At 39.6% G+C, this 26,909-nt stretch overlaps 1 protein-coding gene across 2 annotated transcripts; it reads right to left on the bottom strand.

Moving 5' to 3' along the window:
• Window positions 1-26,776, bottom strand: NUDT4 (nudix hydrolase 4). 2 transcript variants are annotated; one of them, XM_059846802.1, is made up of 5 exons: window positions 26,436-26,776; window positions 12,776-12,886; window positions 7,158-7,202; window positions 4,686-4,773; window positions 1-3,645 (listed from the first exon to the last, which is right to left on the bottom strand). In XM_059846802.1, exons 1-5 carry the CDS (start codon window positions 26,532-26,534, stop codon window positions 3,443-3,445), a joined length of 546 nt encoding a protein of 181 aa, XP_059702785.1. In that variant the 5' UTR covers window positions 26,535-26,776; the 3' UTR covers window positions 1-3,442. The 2 variants fall into 2 exon arrangements, with proteins under 2 accessions (XP_059702785.1, XP_059702786.1); XM_059846803.1 differs by having other exon boundaries at window positions 4,686-4,770; window positions 26,436-26,766.
• Between the last annotated feature and the right edge of the window lie 133 nt (window positions 26,777-26,909).

Here is a 26,909-nt window from a genome sequence, read left to right on the forward strand (position 1 = left end):
CACAGGACTAATTTAGATTTTATTCTGGTATTTCTCAAATATAAAAAGTCAAAATTCTTACATCAATCTTTAAAGAAAATCCATGCAAGCAGGTCAAAATGTGTACAACTTAATTCCCTTCCCACCCACCTCCCCCCCCCCCCTCCTTTCAGTTTTCACTTCACAAACCATGCTGGTAAGTAAACCAAGTGTCTGCCCCTCATGTTTCTTTTCACAGCACATTGTTAACAGAACAATGCTCGGCTAAGCCAGGGGTGCAGTAAGCACCAAAATAAGGTTTTTCACTTGAACAGCCTCTCTGCAATACCTCAGGATTTCTTGTGTTTAAAAGTACATCCATTTTGCTTAATTCTGGCTCCATGAGATTTTAAACTTTAAGGCTCTTTTTCTTTGATACCACCATAATGTAACTCATGAGAATCTCAAAACCTATCAGCCAGGAAAAGCAGCAGTACAAAGTAGACTCCAACAATTGCAGATGACAACCTGTCTCTTCCCATTTTCCTCTGGAGAAACAAACTGGATACATTGTACAGAATGTTTGGCATGAGCAAAAACCCAAATTTGCTTTGAAATAGGTTTGGCCCATCAAACTAGAGATTCATGTAAAAACAAAATGCTTCTAACATTTAAATTGATTGGTAGTAGAAAAATTATAGCCTTCCTATTCCCATTTTTACTACTCTTTCTGTTGGAGTTTATGTCAGATTTCATTAGTACTGAAGTCATACTGCTGTCCCTTTACTGCAATTGTTCCCTGTAGCAAAACTGAAGTGTCTTCAGTTTACATCTGCAATTCACAAAACATTTCTCTTTGAAAGGGAGTAGAAGTCAAAGCAATAGAACTTCATTCTGAAGGTTGCATAGAGACTGAAGAGATTTGTACAACAAATGCTGTTTAAAAAAACTCTGTCTGGCACTACTGAACAGCTCAAATGTGTGTGACCAAAAATATTTATAGGCAATCAACTCTGAGTTTGTTAGCAACAGCAATACTGTACATTTTACATTATTATCAAATACATAATTCAAGAGTTACAAAATAAGATCATGCATTACCACTAAATCTCATACAAGCTTGGATTGATTTCATTCCAAGAATCTGAAATGGAGACAGAGTGTTTTTTTAAAATGAATAAAACCTCAAACTCTGGATTCTGTTTTAGCTTTCATGGATTTGATCTAATCTTGTTACAAGAAAACCTATACAAGTTTGCTCAATTTAAAGTGTTAAAATAACTACTGAACAAAAAAAGTGAGCATTAAAGTGATCAAAAAAGGGAGCTAAATAATTCATTCTTTTAAAGGCAGCTTTGGAGCCAGAGGTACCTTTCCACACCATGAGTATGTTGTTAATAAGGATCAGACATTCATTATGCTCAACCCCTCCTTCTCCTGTTTCACCTGGCAGAACAGTTGAAAGTAGTGAGCTGAGCAAATGGTGTGCCAGTCTGGAACAGGTTCAGTGTAAATAGGGATTCCCATGTGTGCACTACTGAAATAGCAATGCTCCTTCCCTGGCCTCCCACCTCATGGCTGAAAGGATGGACAAGCTGTTGGCAATACTTCCACCTGTAGGTGCACCTGAACACTTGTGTGTTCTTTCCAGTTCTGGAAGTGACCTGGACTAGGAGCTAAGAGGGATGGAAAGCGGTGTCCCACCGTTTCAGCAGTCTTCAGCTTTGTGGCTCATGCCTCTTGTCAGTAGTATTTATGCCTCTTCAAAGAGAGCAGCATTAAGAGATCAGATCATCTATCTCCCTAGTTTCACTGCATTTACATATGGCACAAGATTGTTTTTCTAGGAGTAACTTGTGGCAACAACATTTTTTCCCTAAAAAAGTGTAACAGCACAAAAAAATTCATAGCAGCATTTTACACAATTTGTGTTAAAAAAGTAGAAGTTAACCATTTGTGTATTGAGTAACAAAAGGTTTAAATTACATTTATTTTCCATTTTACACTCACTATTTACTAGTTGGACTATTTACAAAGGTTCAAATGTTGTATAAGAGAATGAGCTTTACCCAGAATAAACTTCACGTGTGAGGTAGTGGTCTACCTCGACCTGTTTTGGCTGGATATAAAGGAGGTACAGTTGGGTTTAAATCCTAGAAAAAATTCAGAAGTAGGATGTTCATGTGAATTAGATTGTGTTCTTGTAGAAGAAACCATGCACACACACACATACAGAGAGAGTAATCCTATGGTAAAAACATTAAGACCAACAGTGGATTAAGTTTTCATCTTTTTGGATGAAAAGCAGGAGAAATAATTAGAATAGGGAGGTTGTCAGCTATACCTCATTTATTCCAACTATATTTTTACCAAGAGGCCAGCTTTTATTTGAAGAAGCTAAAGTAATTGATGTTCAAACAGTAGAACTGAAGGATTTAAGAATTAACTTAAAATTGGGGGTTTCAGCACTCCTTCTAATAGGACAAAGGAGTATTGTTTCTTTCCTGGTGTAGTAGCTGTCAGCACTCCTGTCCAAGCACTGGAGGCAGCACTCCTGGCTCCTGCAGGGCAAGGCACCCAACACATGCTTGCTAACAGACATCTCTGCAACCTAAGGGTGTCCCTGGTTAAGTCTCACTTTCCTCCAAACATTTTAAAATTGCAACAGACTGCAGGAACACTACATGAGATGTTTCTAATTGAAGAAAGAAGTTTTTGGAGCCTGCAGTATAATCACACCATGAACAAAACATTATCAAGGTTAAAAGGGGGAAAAAAAAAAAAAGGGAAGAAAGATCTACAATGCTTTTCACGCAAATCTTCTGATAGTTCACCAGCTGACCAAGTGATGAAACTACAGTCTAGAGGATGGTTTTGGTAGCTGCAAGACAAAGTTCTTGTTCTTGCCCTAGTTTTATGTTACATGAAGATTGCATAGGACAAGGCAACCTTTTGGATAATTGAGGCAAGCAGTGCTTAGTGTTGGTATCCTTTGCTCTTGACAGGCTGAATGTGGTTTAGTGCTTTATTGTAGTCACCCTTGTGCACCTCTGCCTTCAACACATCCATTTACCCAAATACTGCCAGCTTAAGGTCTTAGCACTTCATCTGTGGATACCAAATAAGAGTTTAGTATAAGACTATTTGCTCAAGCTTTAACTACTGACTAAAACTCACAAGTTTTAAATAAGCTGAACACCACTGAGATGCATATTTTATTTTAGCAGATATGCAAATTTATAAATTTATATAGTCAAGTTTGTTTTTTTTTAATGGCCTATTAAGGCATCTTAAAAAATCCCTATATGGCTTTGGTTTGCTGAAATACTACTTTACATTGTTAAAAGAAAAAACATGTTCAAATAAATTTGACATTATGACACATTCACATATTTCACTTAGAACTGACAGTTATACAGATGCCTACATGTGATCACAGATGTCTCCTGTTGTGATGACACGAACAAAAAGGTAATCCGAATGTTTATCTCACAGTAGAGGGCAACCCAGAAGTCTGTGCAGAAGTGACATATAAGGAGTTACTATCTGGAAGAGGGGGAACCACAGAGTTTCCATTAGTGGGTGAACAGCTCAGTTTCAGTTTTTCCAAGTATTCTGCATGAACAGGCTTGTGACACTGAAGGACCTTGATTGCATCTTCTACTTTAAACCATTCTCTTTTCCTTCCTGAATGAGTAGAATGCACAAGAAAGAAAAGTATTATAAAATGTTAACAGCTTTACTGGTTGCTATCTAGTTATTAACTTTTTCTCAGTTCTTTGGAAGTTGAAGTTGTCGGGCAAAAGAATGAACAAAAAGACCTTGAAAGAACTGATTAACGCAAAAGAGTCACTCAAGCTTACTGAAATGCAATTCATAATAAAGCCTTTCAGGTAACTCTCTTGAAGCAGATACTGGACAGAAACTCATGACTCTTTATATGCTCCAAAAGCCACCTCTGGTCATTAGAGGAAAGTGTGATGTTATTTAAATGACTTGATACTGCCATCCTCCATTGTTGTGCCTAGCAGAAAACCAATCTTTAGACTGAACATGCATGTGTGGAATGGCTTGGTCTGACTTCAAAAGCCATGTTCCATACTCAAAGTCTCCACTCCATCCATATATGGAGTTACTCAGGTTAGCTGTAAGTTTTAAAAAATAGTGTACCTTGTATCACACATGTTTATGTAAGTTTCAAGACTTTACTAAGATCACTTAAGACCATCTTACTTTTTTAAGTTGGTCCTTGAAAATTCAAAGTCTCTAAAAATACTTATAGGCAAGGTCAATGATGGTCTTGTTAAAAATTGAATGAATTCCATTTTTCATTTGGTTTTACAGCATTACAAGTACTGTGCTTGAATATACATAAGCCACTTAGATCAAGGACACTTTCAAAAACAACCTAGAGTATCAGACAGTAAAGCATTCTACTTTTTATGGAAAAAACAATTTGACACTATAGTATTTGGCCTTTAAAAAATTACAATATTTACTGTGTCACAATGTTACAATAATTAGAGTATTCTAAGAATAAGAGTAACACTATGTTGGAAGCAATCCTAGTTATGTTTGTATTAAAGTGTGCAAGGACAGCATCCCTTGACTTTTTCTAGAACAGAATCAGTATTCCCCCTGAATTACACAAATTACTTCAGAAAAATAAAAAGAGTTTGCCCACAACATTTTTAAGTGTAGCACATAATGACAGGGAATTAATTTACCTATATTAACTGAATCCTCCCAGTCTTCCAGTATTTCCGTCACAGTAAGAACATAAACGTACGTCCTATGCTTCCGATCCTGGTTCTGCTTGAATATTAGAAGCACAAGTTGAAATTCTCATCTAAATAACTTACAGACTTAGCACAACTACAAGATTAGACATTACTTACCTCTAAAGGATAGTTGCCAGCAAGCCTGGCTTTCATTTTCACTAAACAAACATTTGTACCGATGAGACCCAAAATGATGGGAAAACAAAAGTTTTATTTGAAACAGCTATTATCTTTTACTAGACTAAGAAAACTGAACCAAACCAAAGACAATACAAACAATTTTGAAGATTGTGAAGTTCTGACCAAAGTGTCATCCAGCTAAATATTAGCATTATCCACTAGTACTGCCCTAGATAATTACGAGTAATTATCTTTTACATATGTTGTAAATTACCACAGTACTCCACATTTGCTAAAAGTGTTTCCACAACATATTTCTTGGATGAAAGGTCATTTAAAAAAACCCAAACACTTTTTTCAAGATGGAACCACTGCATCATGTCATCTACACAATGCTGGCTGTAAAGTTTCACTCTGTGAGTGAAGCAAATTAACTAGCCTATGCTTGCAGTCATGCCAAATGCAGAAATCATTGCCATCTGCTCATTCAGCAGGTTTGCCACGATGGCAGCACTCGCCACGTGTTTTGAAGGCAAGTGTTTTGCACAAGGCAGGTTAAACACAGTCTGACAGAGCTATCTACTGAGGGCAAGGCCCCTGTGCTGCAGCCAGTCCATGGGAGGTTGGCAGAGACATTACTCCCTGCTACTCCAAAGCAGGCCAGTGGCAGTGGTTGAGGTGCTACCTGACCAATAAGACCATCCTTCCCCTTGGAGAAGAGCTGAGCTCCTAATAAAACCAGGACCATCTACAATTACAACTATATTAAGAACCAAGAGATCTTATGGCCTAGCTCCCCTAACAGATGGCTGTATTCTTGTGTTAAATAACCTTTCCCACTTAACTTTATTTCACTACAAGCTTAATATAGTTTTGAACTGCTGTGCTTTACCAGGAAATAACAATTCTCCAGGATTTCTTTGTCAGTATCACCATTAAATGAGATACATATATTTATAACACATATCCTTTCTGGCTGTAGTTCTAGAATAAGAGGATTCAGCAGCAGCATTTATTTCCATCTTCTCTTAGTTCCATTCCCAGGTCACAAGGTGTGGCCCCCTCAATGGTACTAACAACAGTTTGTGGGGGCCTGTTGAGAAATTAAAGTAGGGCCTTGATTTAAGTTAGAATTCACCTAGAAAAGTGACACAACATCAATTTTAAATGGCTTCAGAAGATCATATACCTGAACTACCAAAAAATCATCATGCTTTGCAGCCCCTGTCTTAAGCCAACAACTTGATAGGTTATCCTGGGTTTTTTGGTCTGAGCTGGGAAATGGAGAATACTTTTGTAGACTGACCAGCAGAAGTAAAACACAGCCAAGCTTTTAATGTGTGGGACCATCCAGTTCAACTCAGACCCAAAACATACTATAATTGTGTCATGGCTTCCATACTTCACACACTGGGACACATGACTAAGCAATACTTCACACAGGAAATCCCTGTCAGGAATACACTGCCTATAAAAACTGGGTGAAGATTTGTACCTCACTGAGACTAAGGGACTTCCACTTAATATACAGCACAACATAGTAACATTGGATGTATTAGGAGCTGAAGACTATTAAAACTACAGTCTGCTCTTGTCTAGAACCTGAGCAGGACTAAAATGGAGTTCTAGCTAGCATGTGTCCTTGCACTCTTGATAGTTTAGCTACATAATTTGCTAAAGGTTGGATTTATCTGTTGTCCAAAGCCTTAGTCTTTTTTTAGTGAACTAAAGTCATAAATCATATCCAGAATTCATATCCAGACTCATCAATTTATATGTGTGAGAGCTGACAAATTACTTCAGCAAAATCTAATCAGGGAGGAAAAGTCAAAAGAGTGCCTCAAAAAAGACTGGTGTAATGGTTCAGGAATCCCTACTCTATGAATGGTTTTGTTTTTTTTTCCTACATCTAGGTATTGTCCAAATACTAATTTAATCTTTCCAGTAAAGGTCTAAAATGACCTGAGATTAGCTCAGCTGGTGAGAGCCTGGGGCAGGATAACACCATGGCGATGGGTTTGATCCCTGTACCAGACATTCACTGGTAAGCTGGACTCTGTGATCTTTGGGGGTCCCTTCTAACTGAGGATATTCTGTGAAACTGCTGTAAGTACTTTGAACTCTGCCTATTCAAATCTTTACAGATCACATAACCCCTAAAGTCCTGTCTCATGCAGCAGACCCAGCAACACTGCAAAATTATAGGTAGGTAATATTTATGAACTTAAGACTGATGATGCAGCTTATCAGTTTTCACAAACCAACCATTGCTTTTAGAACTCAAAGAAAATAGCTCACCTCAAATATTCCAAGTAGTCTGCCTAGCTTTCCCTTTACTCCAGCCTACAAAACAAACAGGAAAAAGTGTTAGCATTTGGTAATAATTTAAAAAAAATGTACAGCATCTGTACCATCATCCTACATTAGCATACTCCTCCTTCTTAGGGTTATTTAAGTAAGAGTTTTAACTTCAGTTTTAATTAGATAGTGCTGCACTAATTTTGGAGATTCTGGTTTTGGACTCTTTGAGTATTAGAGTACAAAAACTTGTCCTAATGAGTGGATCAAAGAATCCATAAATCTTTCAAGGTTTCCATCCAGACCAAAATACTGTATTACTTATCGCATTTTTCGTGCACTGTATTTTATTAGATAGATAAATCATACCCAAGACTGAAATAATCCAGGAAAGGAGAAAGGACAAGAGAATTTCAAGTAGTATTAGAATTAATCTAAAGAAGCAATCATTGGAACTCCAGTGCTATTTTACACAGAAATTTAAGTACAAGTTTTAAAAATACAGTAATAAATTAAGCTGTAGGTTATTGCATGGATCTTGCAGCATAATGACTTCATGTATGCTGGTTTTCATATCAAAGTAGCTTTTGTCATGTAATATAAGCCCCAAATTTACATCCACAATTCTCTGCAGTTTTGAACTCTTTTTCTAGCTCGTATGATTGCAAAGGTCTTTCAATTCAGACTTTTACTCCAATATTTTAAAATAATCCCTGTATCAGCCTATGCTTTGTGATTTTTATCAATTCAGATAAGGTGGTCATTACTTTCTACTAAGACTCTAAGGTTTGTTTTTCCAAAAGTAATATATCATGTCCAAGGGACATAGCTTACAATCATCCATTAATTCTAAACAAAACTCAGTCCATATGACTGACACATAAAGGCATATGTTGCCTACTGGCAGACAATATTTACATTGGTTTTGTCTTGTTATATAACCAATATTTAAAATAGGGCTTCTTAGTGCTAAGATGACATTTTCTAGTTTTCAGTCTTTGCTTCCAGCCTTAGCCAAAGACAGTTATTGATGTCTTATGTCTTTATATAAAGGACCATATGGATCTTCATTACATTTTAATGAGTAACTCTGACAGGCTTTAGCAATAAGTCTAATCAAAGTCTTACAAGTGACTGTTTTCTGTGACTGTCTTTTTAAAGAAAGCAGATGGCTGGTGTTATTTATTAAGCCATTTTTATGAAGGAAGCCTGATCACAGCTTCTGCAAAATTATCAAGGCATTCTGCTTATCTAGAGCAAGAGCTAGAACAAAAGTTAATGCAAAACTACATACAATATTCTGTTTGTCTGCTGTGATGGCCAAGATACCTGTTAGAGCTCATAAAGCCAAAATACACAAGTGGACCTGATAGATAAGTGATTAAACAGTACATTAATTAGGAAAGAAGCAGTGCATTAATTAGCAAAGTGACGGGCCCTTATTTTGGGCTGAAAGAGTAAGGTATGCCACAACAGGCACTAAAGATTGCTTGTGCTTTGTACTGGGTAATGAAAAAGCACTTATTTGTGAAAAGTAGCATGCTGAAGAAATGATTTTTACTGATCAGGCCTAATTTCCTCAGCATTACAGTATCACTTCAAGTAAGAGTCTGACAATTAATATTTATAACACATGGCAAGAGCACCCTGACCAGCTGGGTTTACTGATTCTGAATAGCTCTCATAGAAAAGTTTTGTCAACTTATTGGTATCCCATAGTCACAATGTGAATTTATTAATGTTACTCTAAGTGGAATGTACTTATTAACACTTTCTCTTTTCTCCCTCCAAGCAAATCAATGGTTTAAGCAAATACACTTAGCTGAGTAATTCTGAATGAAACTATCAGAAGCACTCCATTAGATCCCATGTAAAAACTCCCCAAAGCTTGAAGTGAAGCTTTGGTGTAACCAGATGTTGCTGTGTAAATGTGATTACTATAACTGATGTCTAATTACTCTCTGCTCAAATAGACATGTTTCCAAAATGTAGCATCATGCCTGCAGACAGCAGTGTATTTTGAAAATCTCTACACTCAAAAGTGCAAAAAAGTAGTAATACAAACAACTTGTGATTTTTTTCCTGAAAATAATATTCAACTGAATAATCTTCAGAGTTAAAAAAGTACCTTGAATTTGACAATGATCTTTTAAGTGCTTTTACTAACAGGAATATTTCCTTCAAGTTCTTTTCGTCATGTGCTTCAAAATGTGTCAGATTTAAGTGCTAGAGGACCAAGAAATACTTCAGCTTTATCCCCAGAACATCAAAAGCAGTTCCCCCTTCCCCAATGGTAAGCTTCTAATCCAATGCAGTGGTTGAATTCTACACCTTGAACCATGTTGCCTTTCATAAAAACATACTTCTTTTGGCTTTTGTGCCCCCATGGCTGTCAAGTATGGTTCTTCAAGAAAACAGAATCCTATAGGCTTCTATAAATGTGTAAGGCCATCTAAACTTTGGGAGAAAAGCCTGAAAAACCACAGCTTTCTTCTGACAGACAAGCTGTTGAATTAAGTGCTATACTTCCCCAGAACAATTCTCTAAGGAAGTCTGAGTACTCTGCAAATAGGACCTCAGATCTCAATCTCATGCATATATTTTAGCATTAGTCTAAATCCAGCCACAAGAGAGAAAATGTTCCACTTCATGCCATAATCGGTGTGGCCCCGAGTCATTCCTGTTGAGCTGGAGAGGTACTGCAGTCTCAGAGGAGCGTCAGACTCGCCTGTCCCCTGTAGATGGAGCCAGAGTCACGCTGCAGTTCAATTGCTAAGCTAAAAGCTACCAGGGCAGAAAGCTGCTTAAGATCTGAAAGATTTGAGTTATTTTTAACTCTGGCATTGGTAGGATAGTATTGTAGCCATTTTATTGGCTACACTCCTGAAGGGATGGTGGCAAGACTACTCCTGCCCCATTTCTGCATACTTTTATAAAACAAAATGCTTGACTACATCTGCTCTAATCTTCCAGCTGAGAGTGTACTTTATTTCTGCAGTGTCTAACTAGTTCTAGGCTGTAGCACCCAGTCATTTTTCAAATATTAGATGCTCCTTGGAGCTAATTCCTCTATTTCCTGTGAGAATTCTTAGATGATATTACTGCCATCTTCACAGTTGCAGCAAATTAATCTTCAGGATCACCTTCTTCTCAGAAACTATATCCACATAGGGCTGAGGGAATATTTTCTCCTAGGCCTTTCAATACACTCCTAAGGCAAACAAAGCAAGAGTCTCTTTTTTATGAGATGGAGCCAGAAAAGGGAGTGGTTCCCAGTTCACAGAACATCTCAATTTACAAGGCTGGGCATCACTGGCTTGGCACTCATTTGTGTCATATTTCTTTGAACAGTGCATTTGCAGACAACTTATTTTAATCTTTCATGCTATGCAATTAAAGACAAAGTTCCAAATTCATTAATGGAGTAGCTCCTCATTTAGATGAGGTTCAATACCTTTCTGGGATTGCTTTATTATGTAACTTCATTTTGGTATTCTACTTGGAGGTTTGTAAAAGTTTATTTCAGCTAAATAATTAAGGTAACTGTCAATTTCCAGTAACCTGTGAAATGTCAGACAACCTTAAATGAAACACTAAATATTCAGCAGAGGCAAAAATCATTATCACTAACACAAACAGAATTGAGGAGTTAAAAAACCCCTGGAGTCATGTACACAGGCAAACTATGAAACAACTGCCATGCATGTACATTTGATTACAGAGATCTTTGAGTGGAAAAACATTCTAAATACACTACTGTTGGTGTTGAAGTGAGGATAGTTAAAGCCAGTGGGCTATCAACACTTCTACCATTAAGGAAAGCTGTTATGAACTCCCACTAGGAATTTATCCATTTTAATAAATTAATAGAAATACTGAGTCATGCTTAGTTTGTGCATGACCCAATACTGAAGAAACATTTCAAACCAGCACCACTGTGCTTTCTTTGAAGTTTATTCATTCACAAAACTCTTAACAGTTCACTGTACTGTAACCAGCCTGCCAGGTGACATTGACCTTAGTATAAAAATAGAAAGGACATCCACCTTTAGAAAGGTCAGTAAGAATTTCCATGGCTCAAACCTCTAAATACCATTCTTTTTTCTTTAAAAATGGCACTTGGCAATCTCATGAAAGCATATAAGACTTAGCCAGTAGCTGAAGAATATTTTACTTTAAGGTATGAGCTTCTAAGTCTGATCAGCTATACAAGCTATCATACCCCAGGAATTCTGAGGGAGTAGAACAAGCGTAACCAAATTATTTTTGCTTATTAAAGCCCCTAGTCTGTAAAAACTCTTCATGCATTTGCAAGCACGGCTCAAAGCTGAACATGGCTGGAACTTTATATTGTACTCCAAAGCACCACAGAAAGCATGGTCCCTTCAAGATCATCCATTTTTCACCACCTAAGAAAAAACCCCAAACATATGATTACAGTTTAATTAGCTCTAATTTAACATGGAGATGAGACTTTACTATCCTTCACCTTGGACCATACCCTAAGTCAGATCAGCAATTAAAATCACCAGCATTCCTAAGAACACTGAGCAGAGGACTGGGCTTTTTAATCCTACCCATGAACTTGTAACAATGGCAAGTCAAGACTCCCAGAGGTGTTACTACTGCTTGGCAGCCTAAATCTTTGCTGACTCATTGCTAGAATCCAAACTCTTTGCTCCTTTCAAATGGACTGTACCCTGTGGCTGAGTATGTCTTGTGTGGGTAAAAATGAGCTCCTCCAGCAAAACTGAGCACAGTCTATAACAAACACCTTTGGTTCAGTGAGGTTTATTCATGCCTGAACCTTGCTGCAGTTCACTCACCTACCAGAATGCATACAATTTATGAAAAATCTTACACCTTCTATTTAAAAGTCTGATATTTTGATTTTTCTTGCAGTTTTATTTGGTTTATACATGGCTTTTAGATTAAAGAAACACTTAATATTTTTCACAATTTTCCTAGGAAAAATAAACAGCAAATGAAACCCCAGAATTCTGAATTTGAAATTTAAGTGTTGTAGTATAGGGAAACTGCATGAATTCATCATGACTTAAAGCTCTGTTTTGCCTAGTCATGGGGGCAGAGTTGGAAAGGCAGACTATAACCATAGTGCTTTCTTTATAGAGAAGCAGCCATAAATGTATGAATTCTCAAGTGCTCAGATAGATCAGTTTCTAATCTGTTTAGTTGGAAATGTCCTCAAAGGTCTGCTGATTTCTTGTTCTTATGCAGCTTCACGTTAATGGTTAGTTTACCTTCACTCTGTTCTAAAAGAGCTGCGAGTCAAACATTTTCTTCACAAACACAGAAATGTTACACTACTATAACATGTCATTTGGCATAAAGTCACAGTTTTACTTCCAGTACTTGTTTATAAAGGCAGACAGAAATTTAGCTATGGAATGAAACAAGAAGCTAAGTCGATTAGTTCACCTCACCACACTATAGCCCAATTCTAACACAGGGAACTGCAGTTCTTCAAATTTCATAACCACAAAGGTCTCAGTCAAGTACTGCATAAAGGAGGCAGTTCCCTCTTCCTTCTTGGTTCCATCTGAAGACAACAGCAGCAAAGATCAGCTGGATTTTTTGCTTTGTTTTGTTTTTGTTACCTCTTCATACACCTCTCTCACAGCTGCTCCCCCTGGCTCTTCTTCTGGTTCCATTCCTCCACCTGGGACAATCCACTGATCTGGGTATCGGCTACTGCTTACCAACAGCACCTAGAAATAATTGCAAGTGACTGTTAAATACAGCTCACAGGTCAGGAATCTCACTACTATCTGCTTTTCCAGCAATGCACTTATTCACCTAGCCAGATGGATTACAGACTTCAGAAACAAAACATAACAGGCAAGAAGGAGTTGGAAAAAGAGGAAAACAGTTACCAGCCAATCTGTTCATAAAACTAAGTCAAGACAATGTCATTTTGATCTCTTTGTACAAATGCTTTCATTGGCTTAGACACAACGTGGAAAATACAGAATAGTGTGCATAGGAGTGAAGGCATACTACAAAAAAGCTAATAACAACATTTTCCAGAACTAAGTCTTCAAATCATATAGATGGCAAAGTGTGAAAATTAAGACATTTTCATCACAGAGAAGTTAAACCAATTCTTCTAGAATGGCATCTTCTGGCTAAAAACAGACTTTGAAAATATTCCTGATTTTTAGACAGAAACAAGCTTCTTTTTAGTTACTGAAGTGTTGTGTTAGCATGACATGCTTACACTATTGCATAACTGAAATACAGCAAGAGTACTTCATTGGCCCATGTCCAATTGGTTTCTTTAAAACATTTATGTAAGAGGAAAAATCACAACACATTGAATTTGATTTCTAAATTTAACTTTTTTTTCCCAAGATGCTTTAATTTCACTTAATTTGACTCTAACCTGGTTCTGTCAGGATACACACCAATTCAAAACCCCCTGTCTATAGGACCCCACTCCATAATACTCAGAGCAGAGATGTTAGCTACCTGTCCAACAAACTGTGATACCTTGTATTTGGAGTAATTTTGCAGTAGAAGTTTATGAAGATAAGACTTTGATTCAGGACCACTTGGAGATAAGCAGTTTAACTTATATTTGAGACACATCCCAGTTACCAAGACATACTCAGTCATCTGTGTAGTAAAAGACTTCCAATTCTAAGCATTTCTTACATAAACCCTACCCTGAAGTCAAAGGACAACTGTGGGGAGCAAAAGGGCAGAGTCAGTGCTCAAATCTTGAAAAGCAATTCAAAGACTAGAACAGGAACCTGAAGTCTAAAGGTTACAGTTTTAACTGGTGCCAGACAACTGAAGTGACCGTCCCAGCCCTCACCTTCATGGACTTCAAACTTACCCCTGTTGGCTTAAATAGGAAAATGACTCTGATGACAGGAACAGGGAGATGATTACCACTTATACTATGGCCCTTTGGCACTCATGGGAATAGGCTGTAGGTTCACCTACAGGAACTGGGAGTGTAATTCAGATGACTGCACATTTTGTGAATGCAATGATATGTGTGCATACTGAGGTGCACCTGGAAGAGCTTTATCTGTCAAATACTGTCTTGCAAGGTTTATCTTATGTGCAGTCAAGATTAGTACAGTGGAGAATCCTTTAGGGTAGGACTAATTTCCCCAAAGTTTTTTCCTATGCTAAGGAATACAGCAGAGACATCATTTAGTACAGAAGCATTCTTAGCATCTGATCTAAAAGTTCATGTTTTCAGTCAGCTCAAGTATTTTACTCAGCTATCTAAAAACCTATGAACATTAAGCAAAAGCAATAAGGTTAGGCACAAATGCATCTCCACTTGATTTTTACAGCCAAAGGCTTTGGTTTCCTAGGATCCTTTGACATTAACAAAAGATTCACAGAGCGTACACAGCTCTACTAAAAGTAATTTTAGAAAATATTTTTGAACACTTAGGTGGAGCACGTATATCACTACAAAGAACCACTTTAAGCAGTGCTTAAAAAACAGTTGTAAAAATCAAGTTATGAACTCACTTCTGAGTTCCAGATATAAGCAGTAAAGATAATTTTCTGCTGATGAAACTAGCACTCAGTCCAGTCATGTGAAAGCTAGCAACAATAATAAACAAAAGGATGATTATCATTAAATCATTCCCAGCTTGGTAAAACAATTTTAAAATCAGCATTCATTGCTTAGTTAAGGCTAAACATAAAACTCTTAATTACTACTATGGGATAAATCAGGTTGCTCATTCTGGCAGTGTAAAGCCAGGATTTTTTACGCCCTTATATTTAGTAATTGACTACTGCTAATCTGATCAATAGACTATTAAGCTGGGCTTGTACATATATTAGCTTTAAATAAGCCTTTTAAAAAGCAGAAACAAATACATCTAGCAAGTAATCAACATTAAAATACATCAACTCTTGTAGATAGGCTTTACAGCTACAAGTACAATAAACTCAAGTGTTACAGCCTGAGAATTAATTTTAGCAACCATCCAAACTGTAAGCCTGGAACTGAAGCATTTTCTCAAACATCTTTCCCTCTATGCTTTATTTTCCTGTGATCCCACTGCTTTTACAGTCTGAATCCAAGGGATCACACTAAGCTATCTCCCTGAGATCCTCAGATGCACAATTTTTTTTTACCCATTAATGCATGAAGCCACTAGGGCATGAGCCATCCCTCCTGGGGTAATGCTATCAAAAACGTACTTGGTGTTAATCAGATTCCACAAACAACAAGACCTGATAGCTAGCAGTTGCAGGATTGTGTGGTAAGGCTGAAAAGCATTCCACAGACTTTTTCAGTATAGCATCAAGCAGGTCTTCCATGTTTTTGGGTTTTTTTTTTGTATGTTGTTTTTCATTCCATGTAGTTTTGAGGTATTTCCATCTTTAAGTGGCCAGAAGATACATCCCCCAGTACTTAATGATGAGGCTGTAAATAAAAATGTGACTTAACTATGAAGACACCAAAAAGCTGTGATTGGTTGACACTGCACTCACATGCCAAGAGAGGTGCAAAAATCAGCAGCAAAAATGCAGCAATTCACCTTCCCTTAACAGAAGATAATCAAACTAGGAGAAATATGAACTAGGTTGCCTGGACAATCCAGTCTTTTCTGAGGAGGCTCATGGTCAAGCAGATTACAATAGTCTACTGGAAAAGAAAAGACTACAGAATCTCACACACCTGTATTTTTTCTGGTTTATGCACACCAAATTTTACACCAAAACCCCATTAGGCTCAGAAAAAAAGAACAAAACCAAAAGTACTTGCTATCCAAAGAAGTCTGTGTCCTGTACCCCCAGATGCAAAAAAAGGACTAAGATTTGAGTTGCATTACTTGCTAGTGGTCACTGCCTTTCCCACGTCTCTAAGACTAACTGTTGATAACTCTTGTTCAAAAGAGGTACAGAGTATTGCAGTGCAATCTGCTTGTCCAGTTATACAGCTGAGCTTATCTTACTCCAAAGACTAAGGTAAAGATATCGTAATGCTGCCAAGTGAAGAAGTAAAGCTGCAAAGTTCAGCTAAGAGGAAACAAAGGAAAAATTCTTCCATTAAGTGTTACCAGCCAAGTTTCACCTCACTTCCAAGTCCAGGAATAGAAATGACCTTTGAGTGTAGTGAGGAGGAGAAACTGCTAGCCAGCCTTGTAATAAGCACCTATCAATACATATAACCATAATATGGTTAACCAAAAAGGTTATTACAGGGCAGGTAGCATCATGGGACTTGGTCACTATAAATGCTAAGCTTGCAGACAAACAACTAAAAGTTTCTAAAGATGCTGAAGTTTTGGCCTCTTTAGCATTCTCAAGTCAATACCACTGATGAAACAGTAGCCTTGTATTCCAGAAAACCAAAATGGCAACAGCTCAGAATAATACAAATTATAACCACAAGCTATTAATCTTGTTTCTTTTTTTTTTTCCATATTAAGCAATAGAGAGGTAGAAAATGGTTTAAGCTTATATCATTGTTTTCTATCTTTCTTAACTGAAGGACATTATACATTACCAAAATAATTTATTAAAAACCAATTTACATGAAAAAGCAAAGATAAAGTTTAAATTAGCTAGAGCAAACCCCTCAGCTGGATTCTTTAGACTTCAAAACAAAGAGATCCCCAACTTGAAGTTGAAAATATGCCATTCCAATTTTACAATAATTATTTGTCATCAGATGTCTTTAAATTCTCTATTCCCAGCCTAATCCCATCTACTTCTGTCTTTCCCATGGCACACCCCACATTTTCATGGCTCCCACTACTCCAGTAGCTGTCCAGCTTGATGTTTGAATTACCTGATGGAGATAGCCAAGTCTGCCCTTCTGTATAGCAAAGCTGGCAGTTAAAAGGAGCAATGTCCAAGAGAAAAGGAATCAACCCCTCACTCCCAAAAGACTGCAGAGCATTTGTGACTCAGCTGCAAAGAACACCACACTGCCCAGGTGTACTGCTCAGAAGACAGGGATGTGGAAGACATAAAGATTCAGCTCCCAAACTCTACAAAGGCAAGTTCACACGAATCATTTCAGGAGATTTAAACTGGTCAGAGCATAGAAAAGATCAGTAAGGCATTAAAAGGTACCTCTCAGGTACAAAACAGTGTCAAATGCTGTTAGATGTACTGCATATTTTCATAGGCATCAGAAACATTAAGAGGATAAAACATCCAAGCCTACTTTGAGAAAAAAGACAGGACTCACTCTGATGGAGTTAATGTAATACAATTTAACACACTCAGTATGGAAACTCAGCCTACATGGTTGGTCTGCTAAAGTTACAACACCTGAAAGACTCAGAAATATGGCTTACTCCTAATACAGCCAAAAGGGTCAGTCAAGCCCTGTGGTTTGTTTAAAACCAGCCATAAGCAGATGCTCAGGGAAGAAAAGTGCTTTATTATTCCCTAACATTTTCAACTTCCAATTGCTTTCACCTCAGGAGCTTCCTTAAAAGCACTAGGGAACAACTTTGAATGCTGCAATACAGGAAAACTCCTGAAGCAAGGAAAAACATCTCTTACAAACACTGGATCATATTTGCAGAATTAACTGTATAAATTTTTAGGCAAAAGCACACATCTCAGAGGGCATATATCAACCTGCTACTGTAGTTAAGAGATTTCCTTTATCTAACACTCTTTTTTCTATTTTAAGAATCACTGCCTCATTTTAGTAGTTCTGAAACAGTTTTGCAGTTCCCCTATAGGTTAATGTGGTATCCTTGTCCTAGAATGCCATTGCCTTTTGGCAAGGAGGTTGGAAAAATGCAGCTTTAAACCTTGCCATAGCAATGCTAACAGGCAGCATTTCGTAAGGAACATCTGCCTTCCTGAAAAGATTCTGAGGAGAGACTGCTTATAGTCCTCATTTGTTATTGCAATAGCTTTCAAAATTACTTTATTTTTTAAACATGGAGAAATAACATGCACAAAGTTATTGTAAAGTAATAACAAAACCACAGGATCAGACTGGACAGCATTTTAAGAGCTAATTAAAGTCAAGACTGCAACACCTTTACTTTCCCCCTAACACAGGGATAATGAGTTTAGGAAGCTGATCTGGATGAAAAGTAGATTCCCCAAGAAAGCTTTGTCCAGCCTGCACACACAACACCCACCAGGACACAGCTATTCATGGGGCAGTGCTGCACAAAATGGGGCAAAAAGGCACCACGGCAGCCTCTCAATTTCAAATGAGCCTGTAGCAATTTTAAGAGCCTCTAGTAAAGTACTTTAAAGGCCATAGACTGAAAAGCAGTCCCCAGCTATGATAGAGGCCATAAAAGATGATTTAGCCTCACTGAACAGGAGCTAGCACAACAGCAGAGGAATGGCTAACTAGCAGTACAATAATCCTAATGCTCATTAATTTGAGCACAAATCTTGAATCCATCTCAAAAACCTGGCTTCTGTCTACACAATATAATAAAGTCTGAAATGTCCTCCCAACTTTACCTAAATATCACTTTTCAAAGCAGCAACACAGCACCTGGATATCAGTCAGTGCTACTTTACCATTCATCTTCAGAATGGGGGAAAGAAATATGGGTATAATTATATAATACTCCAGAATTAGATCTAGAAGCTATTTTTCCTTTCAGACCTTCTAATTTAAGGCTATATGGCAAAAAGGAGAGACATGTCAGCTTTTTTTCAGAAGAAGTTTTACTTTTGACTTGCAATTACAGCTGTAATATTTTACAAATTTTATTTCATATTAAATTCAAATATTTGGCTAACATGTTATAGTGACACAGAATTTTAGTGTCTTCCTCTGGCTATTTAACATACTGCATTTTGTTCTTTGGCTAAAGCGTTCATACCAGGAATAGAACAGCACTTTACTACTGTGGCATGCCAGTCAGAACACATTTCCTCACATAAAGTGACTCGAGTCACCTTAGCTCCCCCTAAGTATTACCATGCTTTGGTAAAACAGATGTGACAGGTCTCACAGTGTGATGAATGGTGCAGATCTTGCACCCAGACATATGACAAAAGGAAATCCTGGAAAAAACCAAACCTGCAAACAAATAAGAACCTTCCAACAAATGTCTATTAAAAAGTTTTCCTTTTGACTGAGCATGAGTTTTACTTCTCACACTGGGCCAGTTCCCCAATCCACTATACATAACAACCCTCCTCCCTCATGCTTTGTGATGCAGACCAAGGGAGAAACCACAATTTCAGGTAGCAGGGGAAGAGCTAAATTAATATTACTGCCCATTTCTTTTTAATGTGAAACCACGTCCTAGTCTCGAGCAGGGGAACTGGGCTTTACTGGTTACTCAGCAACATAATCTGTTTGACTAAGGGATCAGCTTCCAAACGCTTGTCAGAAACAAGAGCTCCAAGTCTTTGAGAGCTGTTCAGCTGCAGGTAAAGATTTGACAAGGTTATTTCTTGACAAGTACCAGTTACCTTTTAACCTTTTCTGTCTTTGAAGACAAAAATTTGTTTTAAAGTATTTACATTTGTAGCACTGATTTCACTGAAGTGCTTAAGCACTAAGTCAAAAAGCCACGGAATTAAAGCAAGCATTTTGAGAGTTCTACAAACAAGACTGGAAAAAATACACATCAACCTATGGTCTGTGAACTCACATATCTACACAAGATGTTTAAAAAAACATGTCTACAAACTCTAGCTAGAGATAAGAATGCATTTATGTGTGCGTCTATAGGCATATATCTATATATCTAGCTATGATATTCATGTATTTCTGAAGAAGTCTGCCACTATGCTATTTCACAGTAACTTGGAAGTTTTGAGCCCCACTGAGTTGACTGAAGCAATTCAAATAGAAACTTTGCCACCAGTTTAAATCCTAAGTAACCTTAGGATGGTGCAAGTAAGCTAAAAGGATATTTTTTTCAAGTATCTTAACATAAATATAAATAGCTCAGAAAGACAGCATCTTCAAAACGGGGTAAAAAGTGCTCTGTTACAGGACATCTTGGCCTGATGCTATACAAGTACAGCCATGTTTCCTTCTCCCCTCAGCCCAGCCCTCTTCAAGAACTATCAACCCCATTGAAGATATCCATATGGCATAGACATGTAATACCATAGGTATAGGAAAAAATAATTGAGGTTTCAAAATAAAAAAAAACCTCATCGTTGACTGATGTCAGTAACTGAAGACTTATGAGTGAAGACTGAAGATTTCTGCCATGGTGGACAGTTGAATTTCCACAGCCTCACTAAACCTGCAGGCTTCCACTGCTGGCAAGTAGTTGGAATTTGTGAAAAAATATTCCAGCATGAAAACAGGTGTATATGCCATGCCTGCAGAAAGCTGCTTTTCTGTGGACATAATAAACACCGGTGTCTTGTATCCAGAGTTGGTGACCTGACATAAATCTCACCACAGCAACCTCACATTCAACTTTTCTTAACATTAACACAAGCTTTAACCCCATATGAGCCTGCAGGGATACACTATAAGCAAACACTGCCTCTGTAGACAAATCATAAAAAGCCATTTTGGAAGCTCTTTATAGGTCTTGATTTTTCAAGCTATACCCTTTTCTACAGCATGCAGATCATAGATTCATAGAATGGTCTGGGGTGGAAGGGATCTTTAAAATCATCTGGTTGTCCCAGCCCTCCTGACAAAGGCAGGAACACCTTCCACTAGACCAGACTGTTCATCCAACCTGGCTGATGATGTCCAATTGTCAAGAAAATGCTGAGGAAAAGTTAAGGCAGCAATCATCCTATGCTAACTACTCTTCCTGTCCATTAGCAGGGCAGGGACATGAAACAGAGAAAATAAAAGCCACAGTGTGCTTGAAGTCCATAGTGAAATGTGCATTCTCTATCATTTAAAATATGTCTATATTCTATCAGACCATCATAATGCAAGGTAGGTACCCCACACCACAATGGAGACCATACCAGCCTTAAATAAGATGCCATGGTCATACCCCAAGTTATTTGAAAGCACACATTATTTGTGTGCTGACACCTGAGAGCTCTACACTGAAGGATAAAGAAACCAAATGAAAAATTCCATGTCAAGCATGGAATATCTTTCATGACTCTGCAAGTTTATTTACAATAATTCCTCGAAGACTCCATTTTGTCAGGGTAGCCAGGTGATACTTCTGGGCCCTGGTTGTATGGATCAGGTTGCATAACAAAAGGTCCTTCTGGCTTTCAGACCATTTAGACCAATGCACATAAAAATAACATTATGTTTTTTTCTTTAATAAAACCATTGCTAATATAAAGCAACATCTGTACAAAACTAACGAACACTACTTTTTAAAAAATGATTAAACAATGACAAGATATTAAGAAACCCATACTAAATCTATCTTGACATTCTACAAGCAAATAAATGAAGTTATTAAATCAGACCAAAAAGAAGCTATAACACTAGGAGCTTATAATTTTTAACCCAAAACCAAGAGAAATAGTTGACATGCAAATGTATGCCCTTCTACAGAGGGGAAAATAAAAAAAACTACATTTCCTGTAGATGTGTAACAATATATTTCTCCTCACTACTGTCTCAATATTAAAAAAAAAAAAAAACCAAAACCCTTCCCATCTGTTTTCATCTCATGTACAAGGGTGAACAACAAATGCAAAATTAAAAATTGAAAAGCTTGAAGACTTTTTTTGCATATGAAATTTAGGCCTGCCACGAGCAACTGCTGACTGAACACTCAACTAGGGCTTTCAGTACCATATTTGATTACATAAAGCACTGTTACAGATGCCAAAGTAATTAGAATGCACTCAAAGTTTATATTCAAGACACTTAAAAATAACTCCTCGTTTATTTGTATAAGATGTAGTTGATGGAAAAAAATTAAATTAGGTTTTAAAATTATTTCAGTTACTCAAATTGCTACAAAAATTATGTTTATTACTATTTGCTCCTGCTGCTTTAAAGGCATGCCTTGTTCTCTGCATTGAAAAGGAAGAATCCCCTTGCATATCCTCTGTGCAGACCCTAAGACAGGAGGGGTTTTATCTAAAACTACTGTTTGCAGAACACTGAAAGTATAAACAATTCCAACCTGTGGAAGCTGTCAAGAAGGCTCTCCTGCAGGCTTATTCTAAAGCTGCCATCCCCTCCTAGTTGCTCAAGAGAAACTTGCATTTCCTCCCAGCCCAACCTGCCAGCCCATCCCTGCCAGCTGAATGCCATCAGCTTTTTGCACACACCTACCAGCTTCTTGTTTGTTCAAAGCAGAAAGGCTGCACCCCCCACGCACTGCATGCCCACACAGCCTGGTTTCTGGTTTTTTTTTTTTTTTAATGGGATTTCTCCTGCTTCATTTCCAGGATGTTTTTTCTTTCAAAGGGCAGACAGTCCCTGCAATTACTGGTTTATTTCCTTACAGAACAAAAGGAACCAGCACTTCAGTTCATATCCAGCCATCTTGCTCTCTCTTCAGCCCAAGTGACAGCAGTGAGACCAAAACAGGCAACACTTTAATGACAGTAGTCTAAGAGACCACCACCTTTAACACCCAAAAAACCCCAAAGCTATTGGGCACTTGGGCATTTGGGTTTCCTCCTTTTTAAAGGATTTTTCTTCTTAAATCATACACTATGACAGCATGAAGGAAACAAAATCTAAACCAAAATGGACCGTATTGCACTAAATTGTTCCGTGTGGAGGCACTTGACGATGAAGAAACACGGATTTTCACAGCAGTGCAGCTGAACAACCATCAGTCATCCCGGGAACAGGTTTTCAGCTGCAATATCAGCTCTCAAAGCAGCAGCTTTTGACAGGTTGCAGGACTGCAGGGAAGCCCAGTTTGCAGCCTGTGACACTCAAGAGAACTGACTCAACACTTTTAAGCCTGGCAGCAAGGAGTGGCAAGTCCAGCAGTAAGTCTAACCAGACAGGGGGCTGGAGCTGGGAAGTTGGAGTTTGGTGTCTACATTTCAAAATGCATGCAGGAACCACTAGGCTGAATTTTGCCTCAGCAGTAGTCTACAACACACCTATGTTTCAAACTGAGAAATAAAGAAGCAAACTGAAACTCAATGTAAACAGTTGGGTAATAATAATAATAAAATAAAAAGATGTATAATGAAGTGTATGGGATGGGTTTGACCAGTCTTTTTCCATTGACATGTTACTTCACTGTGCATAAAACTCAGCTGTAACATCAACATCAGCGAGGCTGCACAGGCAGCAAAAGAAGTACAGTATGGATAAGAAATCGACCAGGAAGCCATAGCAAGCAGATTTTGCTAGATGAAGAGTAGAGATATTAAATGTCTTAGTGACTTGCCCAATTTTTGTCAATGGGCACAAAAAGCTGTTAATGAACATGCCTAAGTCTTTAGTCAAGAGGCAGCATCCAGAAGTCATGATATCAGCAAGGGACATCACATGAAGTTGCAGAAGAAGGATCACTTTCAGATGAGAACACTGCTGTGGATTTCTGGTACAAGTTTAGAGTTCATGAGGTGGCAACAAGTAAGAGACTTAGATATCACCAGAAAACACAAGATGACTACACAACAGCTTTACAGTCATGGAAGAGATGGGTCCTATTACAACATTTTTTCTGGTATAGCTAGAGAAGTGTTAGTAACCTCTTACACAGCACAGCGTGATCCCCTCTAAAGCAACCACAAGTGTCACCGACATTAAAAAGTACATTTGCCAAATAGAAGGAGATGTAAGAGCTACTATGATGACCAAAAGAGAAAATTGTTTTTAAGAGAAGACAATTTAGGACTTAAAGTTCATAGAAAATGCTAAGAAAGTTTTCTGACATATCTGTACAGAGCAGTCATTCCTAAGTGCAAGAAAGGAGAAAAAAAGCTTAAGCTCAGCTATAACTGGCTAGGGACAAGCCTTTTGGACAGTCAGAATGGAAGTAGAAAGAAAGGTTAATTTTAAGATTTGTATCACAAGATTGCTATAGATAGTCATTCCTCCAGATAGAACCTAATCAGATGAAAAATAGAACAAATTTAGTGTTGCAGACAGTATCTCCAGGAAAAAAAAAAAAGTTGAGCTTTAGATTTCTTGCTTTTAAGACTCCTAAAAAGAAATGTATTGATAAAAATTGTTTTCACTTGTTGGTTCTATTTTCTCAACTCCAATGTCGAGCAACCTTTTGCTTCTCCTGTAAATCAAAATAACTATGAAAACTATTTTATCCTGTAGTTCCCCTCCACCCCCACCTCCCAATAACTTCTGCAGGAGTCTCCTGTTCCCTTCTTCTCCAGCCACAGAGGTACCACCCTTGTGTCCCTTTCCTCCAGAAGTTACCCTACACCTAAACACCCTGGAGATGTAGCTTGGCTAAAAATTGATGGTGCAATCTCTAGAGACTTAGAAAAGAAACACTGAAGACATTTGCATGGAATAGACCAACACAGAAACTACCTGGACAACAGTGTCCAAGAAGACAGAAGCAAGCCTCAAACACCCAGTTTGGGGAACATGGCTGGTGATTGAAGTTAACCACAAACAGCAGTCAGGCATCAAACTTCTAAGGGATAGATTCTGCACTGACACAGAGGAAGCAGGCACTTGGGAAACAGCTCCTAAGCAAGTTCAAGCTGTTGGCACTGCTTTCCTGGAAATAACTTGTCAGAAAGCAATTTTAACTGTTTCCACACACACACAGTCTGTGTCCTAAATCTGATCTGATGTTCTCCCATTCATTTCATGCTCAAGTATGTCTACCTGCAGGATGCCAAGGCCCAGCCTCATGCCAGCAATACAAGTATTGCATCCAGAACACACAAAGAACTGCAGTGCAATAATGGTCAGTACCCACTCTCCTTACACAGCCCAGCCAAGCTGCTACTATCATCCTTAGCCTCAAAGGATGTTATTATACACAAACAACATTCTGAAGCAGCCAGTGATATAATTCGATGCAAGACTGAAAGAGAATGACAAGAAGTTGTATCAGGAAATGAAGAATGAACGGAAATCACTGACAAAGGTGACCCTAACCATGACTTTCCAACTGCAATTGGTGCAAAAAGCTGTAACAGTGGCTCAAGTGTTCAAACTCCAAATAAATCTGGAGTAGCATCCAAAAATTAATATTAAAGTCACATAAATGGTGAAGTACGTTGGAGTGTCAGACACCAAAGAAAAGCTGTAACCCATAACAAAACCCTGGAAGAGTCCTGCTGTGTGCTGTTCTCCCTCACACTAGTAAAAATTCATCAGCACGGTCCCAAGACTATATTTATACCAAAAAGGAAATAGATTTTCTTAGTTTAAACCCAGTGCCTGTATTTTGAGATCAGGCCTCTTCCCACTGCATTATATTTACTTAATAGATGTTTAAGGAAGACATTCGCTGTACTGACAGCTCGGGAAGGGCCCCAGCATCATCTAACCTATAGATAAAGGCAGGAAAAGCCTCCAAACCCTAACCTTTATAATTATTTCATGGCTACGAAACAAGAAAATGAAAACAGAAATCGCAAAAGGGTACGCTTGCAGCCCAAGACCATCTAAAAACGCATTGTGCAATGAAACCATCAGCCGAGCTCCCAGATAACGGGCAGTGCCATTGACCTTGGCTCGGAACACGGGACAACTTTGTTGCCACCTCCCGACTCTGCTGCAAAATAAAATTCCGGGGGAGCGCTACCCGCTACAACCAGAGGCGCAGTAACAGCTCTCCCGAGCTCGTTCACAAAAATATTTCTAAGCCCCATTTTACTCTCTCCGTGGGAAAACCAGATGTTCCAAGCACAGGCTTCTTTTTATCGCACCCGAGCGGGGCAGGAGGTTCGCCTTCAGGATGACACACCAGCCCTGCCCTCCACGCGCCATTATCCATTAACCGGTTTTCCGCGTGTCACGGGCACACAGAAGATAACCCGGGAGTTCCAGCCGGTGTCCCGGCCCATCCCGCCCCGCCCTGAGAGCTCAGTGTCCCCCCCTCCCTGCTCTCCCTCTCCCCGCCGTGGGGCGCCGGGGCCGCGCACAAAGGCGGCGCCGCGCACGTGGGCGCGCACCCCGCCGCCCCAAGATGGTGGGCGAGAGGCGCGCCCGCCCCGCCCCCGGCCCCGCTCGGACCGGCACGGCCGGGGGCCACCGGCCCCGGCAGGCCGGAACCCGCGCAGCCCCGCCGTGCCGCCCCTGCCGGCTCTCGGGGTGGCGGGAACCCCGGCACGGCCGTAGGCGCTCGGGGCGTCCCTCGGGAGGCACCCTCGCCCCGCGGCCAGACAAAGGGATGCGGCGGCGGCCGGGCCGGCGGAACGGGAACCTCGGCCGGGCCGGGCCCGGCGCCCCTCGCCCCACGTGTTCGGCGGGCTCACCTCGTCCTCCCGCTCGCTGCGGAAGCACAGGCACGCCGCCCGCTTCTTGTAGCCCTCCCGGTCGTACGTCCGCGTCTGGTTCGGCTTGAATTTCATCATAGAGGCGGTGACACGCGGGCTGCCCCCGGCTGCCGCTGCCGCCGCCACGGCTCCTCTCTGTGAGCGCCGCCGCCGCGCCCCTGGGACACCGGCGCGGGGCCCCCGCTCGGGAGCGGGGCTGGAGGAAGGCCAGTCCCAGCCGCTGTCACAACAGCGCCGCGCCGCCTTTGCCGCTGGTGCCGCCGCCCCGGGAGCTGCGCCGCGCCATGGAGGCTCTCCCGGCGCCCCGAGCCGCCGCCGCCCGCCCGCGGCGGCCGCCCCTGCGCCCCCACTATTTAACCGGAACGCGCATTCCTGCGCCCGCCGCGCCGCTCCGCGCAGGCGCCGGGCGGGGCGGGGCCGCGGGGGGCGGGAGGCGAAGCGCCGGTCACGGCG

The sequence above is a fragment of the Haemorhous mexicanus genome, chromosome 5 (assembly GCF_027477595.1).
Source record: "Haemorhous mexicanus isolate bHaeMex1 chromosome 5, bHaeMex1.pri, whole genome shotgun sequence".
In the NCBI taxonomy this organism is placed as follows: domain Eukaryota; kingdom Metazoa; phylum Chordata; class Aves; order Passeriformes; family Fringillidae; genus Haemorhous; species Haemorhous mexicanus.